This window comes from Ursus arctos, unplaced genomic scaffold (assembly GCF_023065955.2).
Source record: "Ursus arctos isolate Adak ecotype North America unplaced genomic scaffold, UrsArc2.0 scaffold_4, whole genome shotgun sequence".
Lineage (NCBI taxonomy): Eukaryota > Metazoa > Chordata > Mammalia > Carnivora > Ursidae > Ursus > Ursus arctos.
Genome location: NW_026623056.1, coordinates 56,648,052 through 56,669,481, shown reverse-complemented (window position 1 = coordinate 56,669,481; position 21,430 = coordinate 56,648,052). Strand labels below are relative to the sequence as shown.

At 34.6% G+C, this 21,430-nt stretch overlaps 1 protein-coding gene and 1 long non-coding RNA gene across 3 annotated transcripts in view; one reads left to right on the top strand and one right to left on the bottom strand.

The window, feature by feature from the left end:
- ZNF654 (zinc finger protein 654) overlaps positions 1 to 21,430 on the top strand; it is an 84,258-nt gene that overhangs the window by 40,348 nt on the left and 22,480 nt on the right. For both annotated transcript variants that reach the window (XM_026490634.4, XM_026490591.4), the window contains exons 3-4: positions 7,155 to 7,236; positions 21,145 to 21,280. In XM_026490634.4, the coding sequence (XP_026346419.1) occupies positions 7,155 to 7,236; positions 21,145 to 21,280 (218 nt within the window). The remainder of the gene's footprint in view (positions 1 to 7,154; positions 7,237 to 21,144; positions 21,281 to 21,430) is intronic.
- LOC130542676 (uncharacterized) overlaps positions 1 to 21,430 on the bottom strand; it is a 54,821-nt gene that overhangs the window by 14,468 nt on the left and 18,923 nt on the right. The gene's annotated exons all lie outside the window — the stretch shown is intronic.

Below are 21,430 nucleotides of genomic sequence, written 5' to 3'. Positions count from 1 at the left end.
ACCTGGATCTCCTAGATGAATCACATTCAGACTCTGAAAATCAGAGAGGATATCTTGAAGGCCACCAGAGTAAGGCATTACCTAATTTAGAAGACTAAAGAAATCTAGCAGACATCTCATACCATTTTGCATTCTCACCCACAAAATTAGTCCCTTTTTTACATTCGATCTCACCAATTTTGTGTTATCAAAGTTTTGATTTTTTTTGCTAATCAGAAGAAAAGTGGCATTTTAGTATATTTTTTAAAAATATTTATTTATTTATTTTAGGAAGAGAGAGCACAAGCAGGAGGGCCAGAGGGAGAGGGAGAGAGAATCCCTAGCAAACTCCATGCTGAGTACAGAGCCCGATGTAGGGCTCGATCTTAATGACCCTGAGATCAGGACCTGAGCCAAAATCAAGAGTCGGACATTCAACTAACTGCACCACCCAGGCACCCTTCAATGTAGTTTTAATTTGTATTTTTGATATGTATTTTTCTTTTTCTTTCCTTCTCTTTGTTTCTGTCTTTCTATCTTTTTTAAAGATTTTTTACTTATTTGGGAGAACGAGAGAGCAAGAGCAGGGTGGGGCAGGAGGAGGACCAGAGGGAAGAGGGACAAGCAGACTCCACACTGAGCAGAGCCTGACATGGAGCTCGGTTCTCACAACCCTGAGATCATGGACCGAGCTGAAACCAAGAGTCAGTGCTTAACCGACTGAGCCACCCAGGCACCCCTTTAATTGTATTTTTCTTATTGTGAGTGAAGTTGAACATCTTTTTGCATATCCATACAAACCATTATTTTTTCATATATCTTTAGATTTTTCTTATGTTGCTTGTATTTTTAGATATTTTTTAATGTAATTAAATTTTGCAAGTATTCCTTTATTGCTCTTGCATCTTGAATCATAGTTAAGAATGATATAAAGAAAAATTGTCTATAACCAGGTTATATGGAATTTTTTTCTGATATTTGTAATGTTTAATTTTTTATATTTAAGTTTTTGATCCACTTTGAATTTTTTGTTTGGAAGCTAGAGTGAATCAGTTTTATCTTACAACATTTGACTATCCAATACAAAGAAGTCAACTTTTTCCCTACTGATTTGAGATGCTGCTTTTGTCATACACGCACTTCTCACAGGCAGTTGGTCTATTTTTGGATTTTTCATTTCATTAGGCTATTTGTTCATCTGCCAGTACAATGGTGGTTCAATTATAGAGGCTTTACAAAATGTTTAATAGCCATAGCTCTTTTTCATTGCTCTTGCTGTTTCATGGTTTTTCTAGATATTCAACTTTCTAATCAACTCACCTACCTCCACAAAACTTGGAAGTACTTTTATTATATGTAAATTTATAAATTGCTTAAGGCAAATTTAGTGCTTAAATTATTGAAGTATGTACTTCATATGTTCTTTACCTTCCTCCAGTCCAAGGACACTGGAACAATAATGCTAAAATTTCTCCTTCCAACTTAAATGCTATTTATGTCATGTATTTTTGCTGTATTTTAAAGCCCAGATGAGATTATTTCTTCATGGTGCCAAAATTTGTAGCCTATATAGTCACTAATTTGCATCTTAGATCCTTCTTACTAATTTAATTCCCTATCTCTTTGAAAACAGTTTCTATTTTTCTCTGGTTGTTTATACATTGTTTTTTGTATTTGATGTTTTATGGTTTACTGTGATAAGCTAGGTGTAGACTTGTTTTTATTTTATCCTTGTGGGATTTCCTGGGCTTCCTAGATCTGAGGGTTGGTATTTTTCACCAAGTATGAAAAATTCTGGTTTTTGTCTTTACCTCATTTCTCTCTTTATCTCTTTTTTGTGTGTGCAAGTATAATTAGACATCTTACACATGTACACTCCATTCCCTGTATCTCCAGTTCTTGCTTGTATTTTCTATTTCTTTTTCTCTTTACATTATATTCGATATTAGTAAGTGGATTTCTTGCATTTGGATAGTTAAGCATCATACTTCAGTGGAATTTTCCTATGGTGGATAAATACACAAATCCACATTCTTGTATTCAGGATGAAAATTACTTATATGCTGCAGAGACCCAAAAAAGAATAGCAATTCTTGTTATAACTACCAAACAGTCTACTATGTGTGTCTTATTTTAAGGAAGTCTGGTACCTTATTATCATTTGTGACAGATGAGAAAATATAGTCTGACTTCCAAGCATCCTGATGACAGAACATAGTTTGTTTCATAAATAGGAACTGTAACAATACTCTAGTTATTTAAACTTGTATAACTTATAGCAGTATACTGATTGATGCAAGTTAAGTATGATTATATGGAATAATTTTTTAAATTCAAAGGCATGCTATTAATCATGTATTTGTCCCACTATAAATAATTTGTTTTTATAGAAATCATTTTGTTTAAGTAATTCTATTTTGAATAATTATTTCAGTTTATGTAAATGAACTTCAGTTAACTCATACTTGGACTAAGGTTAATTATAAATTGATTAGTGTATAGACTGGTAATATAAAATATTGTATTAAATATACATTATACAAACATTAAACATTATATTAAACATACTCAAAATTAAAAACGGATATGAACATACACTAATAAATTTTTAGAGACCCTTTGATGAATTTAGTCAGATACCTTAAAAATCTTCATAATTTAAGTGAAGAAAAATTGATGTCTTATGTTTTAACAAAACTAACAGTACACAGCAAAGTAGAACAACTCTATGAAGATCTTGTGTTTCCTCTTAGATTACTGAAGGAGGAACTTTGATGGCAATGTTAATAATAAAAATTAACAGTACTATATTATCAGCAAGCATCAGTAGCACTACCAGGGATTGTTCTAAGTGCTTTACAAAAGGTAGTTATTATTATTGTTTCTATTTTATAAACAAACTGAGGCATAGAGCTATTAAGTGACTTGCCCAGGGTTACATATCAAGAAAGTGGTGCAGCTGAGATTGAAACCCAAACAATTGTGGCTGTAGACCATGGGTGAGTAAAGGACCAGATAGTAAACATTTCAGGCTTACCTCATAAGGTTTCTGTTACCACTACTCAGTTCTGTCAGGTAGTGTGCAAGCAGCCATAGCCAATATGTAAATGGATGGGTATGGTTGTTTTCTTGTAGTATCTTATTTATTTGAATATTTGGATATTTGAATTTCATATAATTTTTACCTGTCATGAAAAGTTATTCCAGGTTTTTTTTTCTTCTTCTTCTTTTTTTAAGTTTAAATATGGTTAACTATTCTTAACATGCATTATTCAACAGGCTATCATTGGGCCAGATTTAGCCTGTGGACAGTAGTCTGCCAGCCCTTCTCTAGACTGCTACAGATATTTTGGGGTCCTACTTCTATTCTGGACTCACCCTCCCCCATATAGAGTTTTCTTCCATGAGGGCTAGGTAACTTGATCTCTAAACATTCAGTTGATCCTTTATACTAGTCAATAGGGAGTACAATAGGTTTAAAACCTGAAGTTTCTACATCTGTATATAACCTAGAATTTTCCCCAGTGATTTCACTACCACATAAATACTTGTTGACTTCCCTGAAACCCTAAGGCAGAGCTAGTTAGATTTGTTTTTATTTACTCTTTTGTTTTTATTTACTCTTACTTTGCATGTAGTTTTAGTATTTTAATATCATTATCATGGAGTTGGGCCTTGTTATTGAGGTAGCCAATAGTGGGGCATGCACAGATCTCTCTTTTGTAATGCTGGCTCCCCGTTCATGTTCACATAATTCAGACATTATATAATTCTCCATATTTTATTGGATTCTGTACAAGGTCACGTGCGTCTGCATTCACATATCTAAACATACTCCATAGCACATTTTATTTCTACTAAAAACCTCTGTTATCTCTCCCCCTCTTTTAATACAACTAATTGCTCTACCAGTCAGTACTATCCGCTCAACATAATGATGCAATCCCTTTCCCTTCTACTTCATGCAAATTTAACGCCTATTTCAACAAGTTATAATATGTTTGTAAAGTATAATACTATGATAGTAGAGAATCAGCTATATATTTGGAGAGAAGGGAGGGCATTTTAGACCAGATTCCTAGGTGAAATTGTGTAAATAGGTCTTGAGGAAGCAATAGATCCAAAGACCTTAAGAAATAGAAGTTAAGGAAATGGGGAGAAGCTTGCTATGATTAGAGAACATGAAATTTCTGATAAAAGCAGTGTGGGTCGAGTATAGTTTTGAATCAGACATAAAAGTTTTTATATCATGATAAGGAATTTGTATTTCCTGCTCTAGATTAATAATCTCAAATACCTAAATAGAATGGAAAGGGAATGATAGTAAAACAAATAAGCAGCTAGTATGTTGGAGAGGTGGATGGAGCCTGGCAAATTGGAAAAGAGGTTCATGTTGTTTAAAGGCAGTAGCTGCTCAGCTTATTTTGTCATAGAGAGATGCAAACCCTGTGTTATAGGGGTTCCTGTTTTTTAGCTCAGAGAAATCTAGATTTAATCTGAAGTAGCACAGTTTTTAAGTATTAGCAACTCACTAAAATATTTTTTTTAAAAATATTTTATCCATACAAAATAAGTGTGTTAGCTGAAGGTCTTTGCTTTAGATGGTACAATCCAAACAGCAGTTTGTAAAGTTTAAGTAGTCAAATCATTCTGTGTTTTAGGACGATAACAATGGCAGCTATATTAAACATGTACTTTTAAGTTTAAGTGTAGAATAGCAAGACTGGAGATAGGAAGGGTCTATTAGAAGTTTAATGATGAAATAAGTCAAGCAGAGAAAGACAATTATCATATGGTTTCACTCATTTATGGAACATAAGTAGGAAGATCGGTAGGAGAAGAAAGGGAAGAAGAAAGTGGGGGTTAAACAGAAGGGGTAATGAACCATGAGAGACTATGGACTCTGGGACACAAACTGAGGGCTTCAGAGGGGAGGGGGGTAGGGGAATGGGATAGGCTGGTGATGGGTATTAAGGAGGGCACGTATTGCATGGTGCGCTGGGTGTTATACGCAAGTAATGAATCATGGAACTTTACATCAAAAACTAGGGATGTACTGTATGGTGACTAACATAATATAATAAAAAAAATATTATTAAAAAAAGTAGTTTAATGGTGATGTAGATGTGAATTAATAGGTTTAATAGGGATAGTGAAGATTCCAGAGGTACATTGATGGGGCTTTTTTCATACTCAGTGATGGTAAAATGAATAATTGCAAAAGGGTTAATAGTGAAAAATAATTCTTTACATTCCTGGCCCCAAATTCTGTTTTACTTGTGTGGAGTCAACTGCTTTTACCAGTTTGTTGCATATCCCTCTAGATAGTTTGACAATACACATTGGTATTCATGTGCACCATATCCCCACCCTCCCTTCACACAAATGATAATGTAATTAATATATTAATATATTTCTGCATCTTTTCTTAACAGCGTATCTTGGAATTTTCCCATTATCTATTCATATAGATTTAAGTGTATTCTCACTAATATTCTCATTAACATTTGCATTATATTTCATTGTATGGGTGTATTGTACTTCATTTTCCCAGTCCCCTGTGGTAGACATTTAGTATGTTTCTATTCTTTTGCTATTACAAATCATTGTGCGTGCATATCCGTATATGTCTTTGAGCTAATGTGTGTATATTTGGCTGATTTAGTTCTATAAGTGGAATTCCTAAGTCAAATGATTATGTGCGTATTGTAAATTTTCTGATTTTACTGTGTTGCCCTTTAAAAGAGGTAGTATCTCTTACCGTCCCTCCAAAAAGATATCAGAGCATATTTCTCTACATCAGAGCCATCGTAGAATATGTCAACATTTTCATTTTTGTAAATATGATGGAAAATGTATTTCATCTTTATAAATTTTTACTTGAGTAAAGTAGAACATCTTTTCATTTTGAAAAAAAGTTCACTTGTGTTTCTTTTCTGTGAGGTAGTGCTCTCCCAGTGTTTTACCAGGTTGTTAACTTTTTAAAAATTACTTGTTCAGGGGTGTCTGGGTGGCTCATTGGGTTGTGTGCAACTCTTGATGTTAGCTCAGGTCTTGATCTCAGGGTCATGAGTTCAAGCCCTGCATTGGGCTCCCCATGCCCAGTGTGGATCCTACTTAAAAAAAAATAATTAAGCTTCTTAATTAAGGAAATCAACAGAGATTCTTTCTCAGTGCATCATTTTGCTTTGACTACTTTTATGTTTTTTGGTCTGTTAACATTTAAAATTTTTAAGTAGTTAAAGTTTTATAAAATATGTTATGGGGCATGGTTATTATGTTATATTTAGAAGTTTTTGTAATTATTTTGTATTACTTGGGTCTTTTATATAATTTTTTAAAACTATATAGTCTCATAGTTATATCTGCATCCTAAAAACTTCATTCTTAGAGATTAATTTGGATTAAAGGCAAAAAGTGATTAAAAATACAATATTAAATAATTTGCATAGTTTTTCATGCTCATGATTAGCAAATAAGTCCTATTTCTTCCTGTATGAAATTATGAATTATTAAAGACACATAAAGTATTTAGTATCAATATTTTCCAAAAACAATTATTTAAAAAGGAGGAACCACAGATTTTTGGGCAGTCTGTCATGAGTGGGATAATCAAGGTAAGCCCAGAGTTTGAGAACCCACGTGTTGTTTATTAGATACCGAATTGGTGATATTGCTATAACATTAATGTTGGCTGAGAGTTTCACAGTGACTCTCTACTTTTCTTATACTTTTGTGTTAATTTTATCCATCCTTTTTATCCATCTGAAGAAAATTAAATTTTGAATTTTCTAAGGGGCCCATTGTACAAGGGTGAAGCTGGATCCATTTTAAATCATCTTGACATGTGTAGCAACAATTTTGCCACCTGTTATACCACGGCATTTTTTTTTTTTTGCATTGTGAACACTGGTAGGCATGAGTAATGTAATTGTTCATTCTATAGTTCTAGAACTTCAGTACATTTCTTTGTATTTTCTTTGAAGACACGTCTATTAAAATTTTACTAAAAATCTAAATGAATCTTAAATGCTCATTGTAATGATTCAAATCTGGCTATTTTAAAACTAAATATCTTATATGTTACATAGCTTTTATCTCTTGAGAATATTTTTAATTGGGGCAAAAAAAAATTAAAGAAGCAATGAAAGTTATTATTCACATATTCTTTCTAGGAGCTTCTTTGAGTTGCTGCTGTTCTTTGGAAGAGATGAGTTTTATGAAGAGCCCTTAAAGGATATTCTTGGATCATTTCAGGTAAAACAGTTTATTCCTTCACATTTTGTCTACATTTAACACATGCCTTATTCTCCCTCTAAAAATGGTATATTTATTATTTATTGCTTGTAAGTTTTTATATTTACTAAGATGGCAGTCATTAGGATATTTTACTAGCAGAAAAAGAAGGTTCTTAAAATTAACTTCTAGCTATATTTCTAAAAGCAGTTCAAATTAACATTCCAGTTCAACATTTGCTAGACCAGAGCTTGCTGCTACCACCCTTGTAGATTCTTAAGCACATCTTGCACATATACTCACACTGTTTATTGCTATAGGCTTTGGTTTCAAAGCCCCATGTAGAACTCAGCCCTAGTAAAAAAGGACTTTTCTTGCCTAGCCTAAAAGCAGGCTGCCTGTCCCATATCACTTTTTCCCCTTGACTGTATCCTGATTTTCTCATTTATTTTCTCAATAGCCTTCCCAAGATAGGAAGCATGGGGGGCAGGGGGGGGGCACGTGCTATATGAGAGGAGAAAGTAAATCCAGAAGGGAATGACAAAGATCCAAAGACGTGTAGAAGCAAGAACATTTGATCATTTGATCTTTTTACCATTTGCAGTCCCTAGTACATATGGCTCACTAATGTGTCCTTGTCATCTCATTATTCTCTGGGGTGGAATAAAGGAAGATGTACTTTGAGCTCCCTCTAGGGGTAAAGTGTTCAGACATCTTAACATTTATTCCTATTACGTGTTAGTAAAGAGAGGCTTATGGTCAACCAGGAGAATTGCTATCTATCTTTAGGAAGGAGATTAGCATAGTAACCAAAAAGTCATGCAGTGCTTTCTCTCACCTAGAATTTTTATTTTGTATTTATTGAAAGAGATCTTTTAGACTGAATTAAAATAGATTTTTATGATTGCTCACGCTGGTGCGATCATAGACATAAGAAAATTAGAGGCAGACTTAATTGGCTAAGATATATCTAAAACTTCTTCACACTCAGAATCTGACTCTAGATTTGTTTTTCTACTCAGTTACTGTCTATTTTTCTATACTGTTTTGTCTTCAGTGGCATCAAAAGTGTTGATGAGGTAGCATTTCCTAAAGTAGTTGATAAAAGAACTAAAAGCCATTGGCACTGGGCTTTTAAAAGCTTAAGCTGGTTTTATGGTTCTGTTTAACCAGCTAGCTTTTGACTCCTGCTTCAGAGTATTGTCAGATTACGTTAATTGCCCTGTACCCTCCTCAAACTGTTTGCTTCCCACAAGTTAAAAGAGTGCTCTGGTAGTCTCTTGGATTTTATTCGGAGTCACCAATATACCCTTTTGCAAGTTTTTATGCTGTCTCTTTGAATGTCCATGGATACAGAATGACAGCTACATTGTGATCATTACCAGGCTGACTTGGATTCTAAGATAGCATTGACTATAAAACATATTCTGATTTTAGAATTGTAGAAATAGGGAAAAAATGCATCTTAGAATCAATAAAACTAGGTATATTGTATTAAACATTCTACTTTATCCATTCTTCTATTTAGTAAGGAAGTAAAAATACCAATTTTCTTTTTTTTTTTAAAGATTTTATTTATTTATTTGACAGAGATAGAGACAGCCAGCGAGAGAGGGAACACAAGCAGGGGAAGTGGGAGAGGAAGAAGCAGGCTCATAGTGAAGGAGCCTGATGTGGGACTCGATCCCATAACGCCAGGATCACGCCCTGAGCCGAAGGCAGACACTTAACCGCTGTGCCACCCAGGCGCCCCCAAAATACCTATTTTCATGGAGCTTACTTACATTCTTTTTTTTCTCTTAAGTTTATTTATTTATTTTTAGTAATCTACACCCTATGTGGGGCTTAACTCACGACCCTGAGATCAAGAATCCTATGCTTTTCCAACTGAACAGCCAGGTGCCCCATTATGGAGCTTACATTCTAATTAAAGTCTATATTCTGTATTTAAAACTTTTTAATTTTCCATTCCATTTTTCCTTTGACACTTGTGTTCTTGGCATTCCATTCTTGAATTTTTACTAGGCATATATTTATTAAGTTCTCCAGTATATGCCAGGTACTAAGCTCTGGGAAAAAAAGTAGTAAGCAAAACCAGAACAACCCTCCTGTTGTGGAGTATAATTCTAGTATAGAGACAGAAAGACAATAAATCAAATCTTCGTAAATTTAAGAGTATTTTAGGAAGTGACAAATGACTCACAGGAAGATGAAGCAGGCCAGGGAGATAGGGATTGCTGGCACGATGGTACTGGGGAAGGAAATTTCAGTTTTAAATGAGATCGTCAGGAAATGCCTCATGAAAATGTTAACTGAGCACTGATAATGGGAACTGCTGAAGTGTTTGTAGAGTAGATGAGAGACAATATTTGAATTATGTTTTAAATGTGTGAAATCATAACATCTGTGAAGGGATTTTTTTTTTTTTTTTTTTTTTTTTTTTTTTTTTTTGAGCAGGGTTTCCTTTCAGTTTCAAAATAATTCCTCAGGGAAGAGTTCTTGGTTTTGTACCCTTTTCTGTCTCCTGCTCAATTTCTAAAACGCGCCCCTCCTTTTGTTCTCTTTTGTTTTTAAAATTTCTACGCCACTTCTGCCACTTCTGTTGCTATGGCTTCTTCCTACTTCCGCTTATTTCTTACTACTCTTGAGTTTTCTCAGGCCTCTAACTCCTGCCTTCTAGGAGAGATTTCACCACCTTTCATCCTCCATTTTCTGAACTGAGCTGCCGCTATTTGGTACTTTCAGGCCTGTGCCCTTGGGGACCTGCGAAGGGCCCACATGTAGTCCATCATGTATAGTTCCCTAAACTCTTGCATTTGCTAAGGTCTTGTAAATTCCCCAGGCTTTGACTTATCTTTGACAAAGTCCAGTGATTATCCCAATGTCACTTTTTGGAATGTTTTTATATTTTCTAATGTAAACCCTATTTCCCCAAGTGGTTAATTACTATCCATCTTTCATAAAGATTTATACCAACTTAAGATCTTGCACTTTCTCCTCTACCATAAGTAGGATAAACATAATGTTGCTTATACTTTAATGTACCTGGGAATCTTGTTAAAATGCAGATATTGATTCAGTAGTTGTGGGGTAGGGGCCTGAGAGTCTACAATTCTCTCAAGCTCAGAAGTGATGCCTGTAGTGCTTGTCCCAGGACCACAACTTGAATTAACAAGGGATTAATATTCTTTGCAGAATTTGAGTTAATTATCCCTTCTGTCAGATTGTAGGCTCTGAAATCATACTACCTGGATTTCTGTTTTCACAGTAAAACCAAAACCCGGCCCTTAAGTTTATTCTTAAAGTTACTCTTTTCTTCAGTGAATTTCTGAATCTTCTAAAATCTGAGCTACTCAAGTAGAAATTTTAAATCTTGTTACTGACTGACTATAATTTTTCCTCTACCTTATTCCAAAAGGAAATTTCATTCTTAGAGCCAGATGTTCCATTTGCTGGCTTCTAAAAGCTTGCTTTCTTAATTTTTGTCTTCCAGTAATTTTTCTTTACCTCAAAAAAAGATGACGACACATTGCTTATATGATGAACCTACCTCGTTATTATTTTTAATCTGTTCATTGGTGAGCTTTCCATAGGCTTGTGATTGAATTCATACACTAGGTCTCCAAAACCCATTAACGTGATTAAATCAGATTCCCAGTGAAATGGTAAAAATAACATGAGAACAAAATTTCTTATGAATGTTGGAAACTAGGATCAGGATCTGTATGAAGCCCTCAGGGATGAATCTATCTCAAGTGATAGGCCAAACAATACTTGGTTAACTGAATGTGATTAAATAGGGGAAAGAGAGGGGAGGCCTACCAAATGCTATCCAGTAATGACCCCTACCCCTGTCAGCTTGTAATAGTGGGGACTGGAAGAAATACCAGATGGTGGGGTATTAGGTGTATGGCCAATCTCATTCTTGTTGGTGCTTCTTGAAAGTGCGCCAGGTGTGCAGCAGAGCCCACAGAACAGGAATACTGATATGACTAAGCTATCAATATTAAAAATGGGGTATGTGGCTCTCCATGAAAGCATTCCTTCCATTGAGAAAATGAGAGTATGACCCAAACTAAATGCAGCCTGCCCCAATATCCAGAGGTTAGAAAGTTTTGCAAAGAGGTATGGTTGTCTCCCACTGTAGCTTCCTCTTTCTGCCTCATGGGCCATTGATCTAACAAAGTAAACTTATAACCTTTTCCCTTCTGTCTTGGTTGAGCTTAAAGGAGTCAAAGAGACCTATTTACCCATAGTAGAACAGCTCTCTGTTCCAGATATTCTAGGTAAAGATTCATAAAGAGATTAATGCCAGTTACCATCAGTTACATGGTTAAGATAAAACAGCTAAAAAAAGGATCAGTTTTGTTCTTTCTGTGGTTGAGCTCAGGGTATCCTCTATGAAACTGAAAGTGAAATTGTAAAGAAGGGACCATCCAAGAGAATGTATGGAGTTAAAATATTGCATGGAAATGAAACTACTAAATTAAAAGTAGGCGATCAACAGCAGATTAGCTCCAGAAAAAACTCAGTGAAGGAAACAGATCTCTAAAAATGTATTTTCAGTTCATAGTTACATGCAGCCATATCTTATTGTAGTCTTCAATTTTCAGGATAAAGGAAAGTTCCTACAGATGCAGGACTCATGTAAAACAGGATTCTCACAAAGGAAAAAATCAGGCTAGCAATGAACTTCCCCATTGTAACAAATACCAGAATAAATAAATAATGTCTGTGGAGTTTTTCAAGGGAAAAAATATTATTTAATAATACAGCTGCCAAGCCCTATAGTTTATGAGAGAGAGCAAAAGAAAGAAATAGTCCAAATACTAGAAAAACAAAACAACTATAAGTCTTTTATCAGAAAAAAAAAAAAGTATGCCAGCTGATTTAGAAATGGTCAAAACAAAGAATTTACAAATGAGTTGTTATAGAACTAAAAAATAGGACTGATGTGAGGAAACAAGTAAAAATTAGTAGACTATTGTTAATATGGCTGTAATGAAAATTCTTTAATGTTAGAAATGATTCTGGAAAAAGAAAATACAAGCACATAGGTAACGATATGGAACTAAAATCTCAGATTATAGATTGGATGGCGGTAAGGAGGATAGGGAAGAATCAGGTATATTTTGGGGGCATTTAAGCTGAAGTAACCATATAGAGTAGTGCCATTCACTAAGTGGGCAGTGATTATAGGGGGAAGAACAGGATATAGAAAGAAGATAACTTCCATTCCAGGGGCGCCTGGGTGGCACAGCGGTTAAGCGTCTGCCTTGGGCTCAGCGCGTGATCCCGGCGTTGTGGGATTGAGCCCCACATCAGGCTCTTCTGCTGTGAGCCTGCTTCTTCCTCTCCCACTCCCCCTGCTTGTGTTCCCTCTCTCGCTGGCTGTCTCTATCTCTGTCAAATAAATAAATAAAATCTTTAAAAAAAAAAAAAAAAAGAAGATAACTTCCATTCCAGAGTTTTAAATATCTTTGGAACATCCAAATGCCCAATGATAGATAAATTGATGGGTCTATATTTGTATCTTTCTTGCCTTTATTTTAAAAAAAAACAAACAAACCAAGAACATGTATTACTTTTATAAATCAAGAGAAAAATAGATGTTATAAAGCCTCCAATTTAGGGGGGGAAAAAGAAGACCCTGGAGTAGTCAGCAAAACGCTAACCAATAATCTAAAAGCCTTACTGCTAGAGCTCTGCAGTTGTTTTATTTAGTAAGCCTGCCCTGACCTCAGTGAGCACTCTGTCCTCTCATCCCTTGGGGTCAATGTATAATTCACAAAGATCTTTTTTGTTCAGACTAGAAGTAGGCCTTAGTTAAGCTTTCTTTCCTGAGACTGTAGTCTGTTTTTCTTTTTTTTTTTTTAAGATTTTATTTATTTATTTGACAGAGAGAGACAGCCAGCAAGAGAGGGAACACAAGCAGGGGGAGTGGGAGAGGAAGAAGCAGGTTCCCAGCGGAGGAGCCTGATGTGGGACTTGATCCCAGAACACTGGGATCACACCCTGAGCCAAAGGCAGACGCTTAAAAACTGCACCACCCAGGCGCTCCTGTATTCTATTTTTCAATCTGCTTGTCCTTCTTTGGATAACTGGGGGAAAGCAGATGGGAGGAGATTGGGGATACAACCTCCCAAACAGCAGGAGGCCCAACACTATTTTATTGCGATAGCATCGTAAAAGAAGAGCAAAAAGAATCAAAAGTAAAAGAACCAGCCACAAGAGAGGAATTTAAATAAATTGTTATGCCCATCCTATTGCACTGGGGCAAGTGTTGATTTTCCCTAAGGAGTCAGAGTGTGTATTCCTTGGCATTATAACCCAGCATACTTCCCAGATTTTATTTTTAGCTAATATGAAGTTTAAAAGATTTGTTTGAGAGAGAGCGCGTGCGTGAGAGAGAGTGCACATGGGGGAGAGGAGCAGAGGGAGAGAGAGAATCTCAAGCAGACACCCCACTGAGCACTGAGGGTGGACCCCAGTGGCGGGGATTGATCTCACAACTCTGAGATCATGACATGAGCTGAAATCAAGAGTTGGACACTTAACCGACTGAGCTACCCGGGCACCCCTAAAATGAAGAACCTACTTTCTACTAAAACCTTCTGGACTATGTTTCCTTCCTAGACCACTTGGAATAAGCTGCCCAAAGACTTTATTTGGTAAAGTCCTAATCATGGTATTCAAACCACCTTTGTAGTACTGGTTAAAATGCTTTTAGAGGATATGATCATACCAACTTAATAATATCAAGACATTTTGAGGAGCGGTTTCAAAATTGTGTTCGCATATTCTTCTCTGACAGAAGTTCTCTCCTGTCTTTGCTTAATTCCATTTTGACTGCATAGGATGCCACCACCCCCTTCCCCATCACAAGCTTTTCTATTGTTACTGAAACACTAATTCCTGTGTATTCTGTCTGTGGTTTGATAAGACTTTCCAACTATGCTGTTAGAGCTCATGGGCAGAGGCTACTTTCATCCCTGCGTGTCCAGCACTTAGTCTTAGCCCCTCATATTGATAGGTTTGCCAACACAAACGAAGGATAAATAAGTCCATAGGCATTTCTTTCTTTAAAAAAAAAAATCCCTCTTAGAGATGGATCATCATTGCTGAACTCTAAAAAACAAGAAAAAATGAGGTATATTTTCTGAAATTTACCTCATGGTCCATTGGTTACTACTGTACAGTGAGATGAGGGACAGATCAACAAATGCATTCATGGGGTGAAACCACTGAATATTTATTTGTGGATTTTACTTTGACAGTGTGTAGAAAAAAGAGAAATAGAAGTCTGCTTAATTGAGAAAGGTACTCCTTTCTCCTTGTTACTCCTTGTTACTCCTATTAATAACTCTTGTATATTAGCACCTCAGAAATATTTTCACTTTCTCTATTATTTTTTTTAAAATCTGAGATAGAAACACTTTAGCTCAACTGTTGAAGTTCTATAATCACTTTGAAGAGATTTAAGAGCCAGAGTTATTTCAAGCATAATACAATAAATAAACTTGAGACAGTTAAGCCCCAGGGATCAAGAGCAAGCTCCAAAAGATAAGGCTGTCAGCATCAATAAGTTGCAAATCTCAGGAAAGGCTGGTATACCCTGACACATGGAATGACAGTCATCTCAAAAGTAGGTACTGAACATTGTGCATTGATAGTTACTCATACCATAGTATCCAACTATAAACAAAGACCTTATGTTCTGAGCATCTTACAGTTTTGTGTTGTTAGGAGCAGGCATGTAACTGTCTTCAAAATCAAAATTTAATTGTAGATTAATACTTTGAAAATAGCTCTGAAAGCACATCAGGGTCATTGAGGCATTCATTGATCACTGAAAGATGATTCTATAGTGTCCTAATACATAGCTAGAATTATAAGCATATTAGTGCTTGAAGTAGTTTATGTTTTCCCAGCTAAAATACTAGATCATAGAAAATTTGGCTGTAAAGAACTGTAAAGGTCATTAAATCCATTGTAACTTTAATACATGATAAAACCAAGGACAGAGATTCATTCATTCATCCATTCAGTAATATTTATTGGAGATTAACTTGCCCAATTTGTGGCATTGCCAGTACTGTGACCTGTTCTCTTGACTAACTCTGTTGCTCTTTTGCTGAATCAGATTTTATATTTATTTCTTTGTGTGGGAACCTTTACTCAAGTAAATCTTGCACACACCTTAATTCTGCGTCACCGTCTGTCTTATAGGTTAGAATCATAACAATAGCACTTCTCTGTTGGCCGTATTATTTCCCTCCTGATTTAAAAATGTTAATAATAGGGTTGTACTTTCATTAGCGTGACAATCACCAATTCTGAAATTTGGTTATGCTCTCAGTTGAAGGTTTTGCTCTACTTAGGAGTGGCTTCCCCTTCAGATAAAACTCCAGTTGATAATTTAGGTAACATTTACATTTACTACTTAAGATTTTTTCAAATGTATAAAAATGTAATCGTGTTTATTAAACAGGGAACAATTACTTATATTTTTTTCTAAAGTTCCCAAATAGGGCATCTTAAATAGTTCACTAAGTACATGATTCTAGTTATTTTTAAAAATCAAATTTATGTAATTTATAGGCATTCATGAATTTTTATAATTTTGAGATAATTGTTTAATCCAATAATCCCTTATTTTACAGATCAGAAAATTAAGCTCTGATGGAGTTGAGGTTTATAGAAGTAGAACAAGGGCCTAAGTCTTACTACCTTCAACCAATATTATACTTATTCTATTCTATGAATTGAAATAATCATGTGTTTGCAGTAATGTAGTTGTCAAAACAATAGGTTTAAAGAAATTTTTTTTAAGTTTTATTTATTTAAGTAATCTCTAGACCCAACATAGGGCTTGAACTCATGACCCTGAGATCAAGGGTTACATGCTCTTCCAACTGAGCCAGCCACGTGCCCCTAAAAAAATGTTTTATTTATATGGCTATCTTAATAAAATGCTTTGTGATCTAACATTTTGAGACCTTCCAAAGACTTACTGGGGAGAGGGAGGAAGAAGAAATTAATGTGGTTATCTAAATGATAGCAGATGAAGGCCTATACTAGAGTGTAAACAGTAGAAATAACAGGAAGAAGCACATCAAATAAAGAAAAGTGACATAATATTAGGATCAATAGAAGACAGTGAGTTTTATATTTGATTCCAAATCCAATGTAAAAACAAATAATAGCTAAAACCAGGAATCTCTAGACTTTTGATAGGACAACCATCCAGGCTTTAAAAATATATATACATATCAATACATGTATATTTGTTATTTATGTACATATACTAATATTATATACATTATAAAACATAAAAACACTTTAAAAAGATAAAAGTAAAATCATGTTTTAACAGTGTAAAAACTAATGACAGCAGTGTGACTGAATGTGTTTATTTTGAAAAATGTTAACACTTGGTCATATAGTAATTCGTAGTCTGATTTTAGGTTCAGTTTTTGATACTTACAGCTGTCATGGGTGAAAAAGACACCTTTGGTAGATGCAAATGAAAAAATCTTCTAAACTATGATACTCAGTTTTAAATTCCTTCCACCAAATTTAAAGTGGTTGAAATTTGACTACTAAATTTCTGTTGTTACTGAAATCAATGTTTTCTTGATACTAACCATTTTTAACATATGAATTGAAAACCTAATAAAATGCTGCAGTTGAAAGGTTTTTCAATAAAAAATTCTAGTTTAAGTTTTTTAAGGGCACAGATACAAACATTATAGGTGACATGCTGATTTTTGGCAACAGCAAACATGTAAAAATGCAAACACTTCCAAACATTCATTTTAAATTATTTTCTCCATAAGAACTTTCTTTTGAAAAGCAGTAACCTTCTCACTGTTACACTGTTTTCTTTATATGGACAAACTCAGAATGCTTATTTTTCAAAAACATTAGGTAAATATTCCTTAGGAACTTACCACAGAAAAGAACAGCAAATGTGTGATGTTGTCTTTTTCTAAAAGAAAACTACCTAACATCTTTAAATTTTACAACTTGTTGAAATGCTTTGCTTTAAGATAACCAATGAAAGTGTGATATTGACCACATTGAAGACCTTTTTAAAATATTTTTGCTTTGATTTATGCTATAATAGCTTGTTTTATGAATGAATTTGACATGGTATTCTATAATTTTACTCTGGAACCTGCATTTCATTCAAAATAAGACAAACACTGCACAGTGCTTCTGATTACACGGATTTCCATAAAACCCTATTTTAATTAAAAAGTTAATTATTGAGAATTTATCTTCTCTGGTATACCTTTCCTTTCTTGGCTCTGTTTGAAGAAGCTTTTAATTACCTAAGAAGCAAGATGTCAACCTTTAATAATACAAGGCCTCCTCTTACATGATAAATACCAGAGTGGACTGGTACTCATTTTCAGTACTGCAGAAGGAATTAAGTTTATTATGGATTGAGGTAGCTAGTAGAGGCTTCTCAGGGAAAAGTAGGACTGTGAAAAGATAGGAAAGGATTTAGAATGGCTTATGGGAAGGTTTAGAAAGGTTTATAGGAAGTTGAAGGAGAAAGAGAGTGATAATGAGAAAAGCATAGCAAGACAGTACCTGATGAATCTAAGAGACAAGGAAGAGATGGATTCATGTACACTAGGTGAATGAGTTAGGAAGGTACATCCAGAGGTCCTTAAATATGAGGTTGGGGCATTAAGAATTTTATGCTATTAAAAAAAGAATTTTATCCTATGAGCTGCCAAAGAGTTCAGATCAAGTATACAGAATGGCCAGAAAACTGGTCTACAGCTTTGCAGACATGTTGAGGGGCCAGTTCTAAATAGGCAACAAGTTCAGGGAAGAAAATTCTCCTGAACAAAACATTAAGCCCATACCACAATAGATTCTGAAAGAAGAGTGAGGGAAGGGGTTTTGTCTTCTCTCTACCTTTGGCAAAAACACAATGTTGAATGGAAGTTTCTGAGGAAATTATGGTTAGCACAGTGTAGATGACTTACTAAAGAATTAGGTTAATATACAGGTCCAAGTTTTTAAGTGAACATTCTAAAAAATATATAATATGTATATACAGAAAAGATAAGTTGTGAATTCTATAGTGGTTTAAATGCTTCCTTTTTCACTTTCAAGGCTTTTAAATTGCATTTCATCCATAGAAACCACTGTATTATTTAAGGAATGAGGAGCCAAAAGATATTTACAGACTGATTTGTTCTCTTTCATCCCATGTCTTTTTAAATATACTACAATGACAACGAAATCTTCATTTCATCTCTGTTTCCTGTCTAAAGCTATTTCCCATAAAAGTGGTCTCCGGAATATGGTGCCCTTGACTCAAGAAGTGCACATACACAAAAAACCAAAACTCTACCTTATAATTGTTGTCTCAGAAAAATGAACTTAAGCTAATTGATGAATTTTTAATAGAATGGTTGATAGGAGTACAAGTATGTAATTTCTAGTATTAGCATTTATGAAAGTACACTCCAAATGTAGAAGGTACAATTAAAAAGCATGCCAAAGTTAACTGAGGGGTGGCAGTTATTAAATATACAGTTTATCGGAGCTTTCCTCTAGAAATTTTGATTTAGTATGTTTAATTGGTGCCTGGGAATCTGTTTTTTAACAAGACCTCCAAGTATTTCTTACTCTTCAGCCACATTTAGGAAATTACCAATAGACCTATTGCACCGTATCTTGACTTAGGCCTAAGTCCAGTTATAGGGCCCACAGTGCTAATGGCTGTATGATTGGTACCTTACCTACTATAAGACAGCTAGAAGGATGGGTTGTCCAAGAGCTCAGAAGCAAAGTTAAAGCTCACCAGTGATTCAGGGGCCAGCATCCAGTTCACCTTATCTCTTATGCTTTTATTGAACCAAAAGCCAGCGTACAGTAGTTAAATTTTAGGGGTAGCAGTATGTGTGTCTAGAGTAATTTAGAAGTTTACCTTTAGCTTGGAAACTGATGATTGTTTTAAATCATAAGTTGTTACCACAGATTGTTACTATGTTCCATGTGTTTAAAACATATCATGGCTGATCAAAAACTTTATACCCTATTTTTATGAATGCTATAACATGCTGACACATGGAAATGTAGAAATTAATTAATTTTATGCTAAGGCATTTGGGTATGCTAAGATAAACTATCCAAATTGTTAAAAAATACTAGAAGAAATAATAGCTAACATTTTAAAAGTGCTTACTGTGTGCCAGGCACTGTACTAAGCACTTTTCAATACTGTATATTTAAACCTTACAGCAATCCTGTGAAGTAGGTGTTTTTAGTATCTATTCTGCAGATGAGTTAACTGAAGGAGCACGGAGAGGTTGAGTAACTTGCCCATTACTTATACAGTTTTTGTTTGCTTGCTTGCTTGCTTGCTTGCTCATTTTAATTTGGGAATACTCTAAATAACTTTTAGAAGATACTTATTTTCAGGTTATGACTTCATGATCCTTTGACTTCTGTGACTAAATGATTCTTTATCTTGAAACTTGGTATTTCTTCTGCTTTGTTCTCTTATAAAACAAATAAAACCCCTTTTTGTGTTTAAAGAATAAAAAGTGGCATATAGATACCACTTTGTAACATTCAAATGATGGAAGAACATGACATATAAAAACAAAGTGTTTATTGCCACTTTGAATATGTAGCCTGGTGATTTTTGTCATAAGATTTGTAATGATGTATTGTTTTATACTGAAGCTTTGCTTTATAACTGTTACTACGTTTTTAATGTCTGAGGGATTTTTTGAGCACAGAAAGAAATTTTGGCAATTGTTTGTGCTTTAATTGATGTGCAGTTTATTCAAATTTTTAACATTGCCAATTTCAATATCTAATTTCTTTCCTTAAGGCTGTAAGCTCAGTGTATGCATTTAAAAAAATAAATCTAGTCATACCTTCACTAGGCCTTCAGTTAATCTTCTAAAGTTATCTAATTAAATTCCTTGAAACATTTTCAAAAACAACAAAGGTGTATAATGAATTAAAAAAGCATAATCAAACAATTAAATTTTATAAATCTAAATCTAATAAATCATATTTTTAAATTCATTCGGCCAAGTTCTCCTAAATATTAAGATTTGTTTACAAGCTTAACTTTGTTACATAATTCATACTATAATCACGAGTCTCATATATACATTCTCTAAAAACATTTCAAACATCTTTTAAAAAATTCCCAGAAAATGCATAGACAAATTATCAGTTAATGCCCAGCTTATCAATACATCTTCATTTTAAAACGAATGCAAAGTTTTCGTATTAGAGGTTGGATTCATTCCTTCAGTCTGCCATTTCTTCATCCCAAGACTATAAATCTGCTAACAAAACAAAATGCAACAGAATTTCTATCTTCCAGCCTTTTAGCACAACTCAAGAGTATACATTTGGGATCAAAGCAAGGGACCTGTGTCTGTCTGCCAACCACAGTCTGTATTGGCCAAGGACCCCTCTACCTCCTTTTTATAGTCAGGCTCTTGCTTGCCATTGTTAACCAAAGTTTTACGAGCCCTCACATAAATTTAACTGAACATTTAAGTTTTACATTTTTGCAACCTGGTTCTTTTCCTAGAAATGATGCATCCTGTTAAGTTTTTCCCTTAGGTTTTGCAACCTGGTTCTTTTCCTAGAAATGATGCATCCCTTAAGTTTTTCCCTTGGGTTACACTTCATCCCTATTATAATTGGATTTTCTAAGTCCAATTATGTAAAAACTCTGTAACCTTTGGCATTAAAGCCTATTTGTGTACTGATGGGGTTTTGACACCCTACTTAGGTTACTATAGCAACCCTTTCTCTTTTATAATTTAATAGCTGCCTCATTGACCATCAGTCATTTTATTGACAAGGATGATCAAGTTTAGTTTTTAACCCCTTTAAATTCACAAAGCCAAAATGATTTTTCTCTCCTAGGAATGCCAGAATCACCTCCGCAGATATGGAAATGTGAATCTGGAACTGGTGACTCGAATCATTAGAGATGGTGGCCCATGGGAAGATCCAGTGTTGCAAGCTGTTCTTAAAGCCCAGCCAGCATCTCAGGAGATAGGTACTTCAGGAGACTCAAAATCAAAACCAACATTTGTGAGAAGCAAGCGCAATTTCATTTCTAACTAGAGCAGTAATAGTGATTTTTCTTTGAATAAGAGTAATGTATTTTCACATGAAATGTGTTTAAATTGTTATACTAACCTGGCCC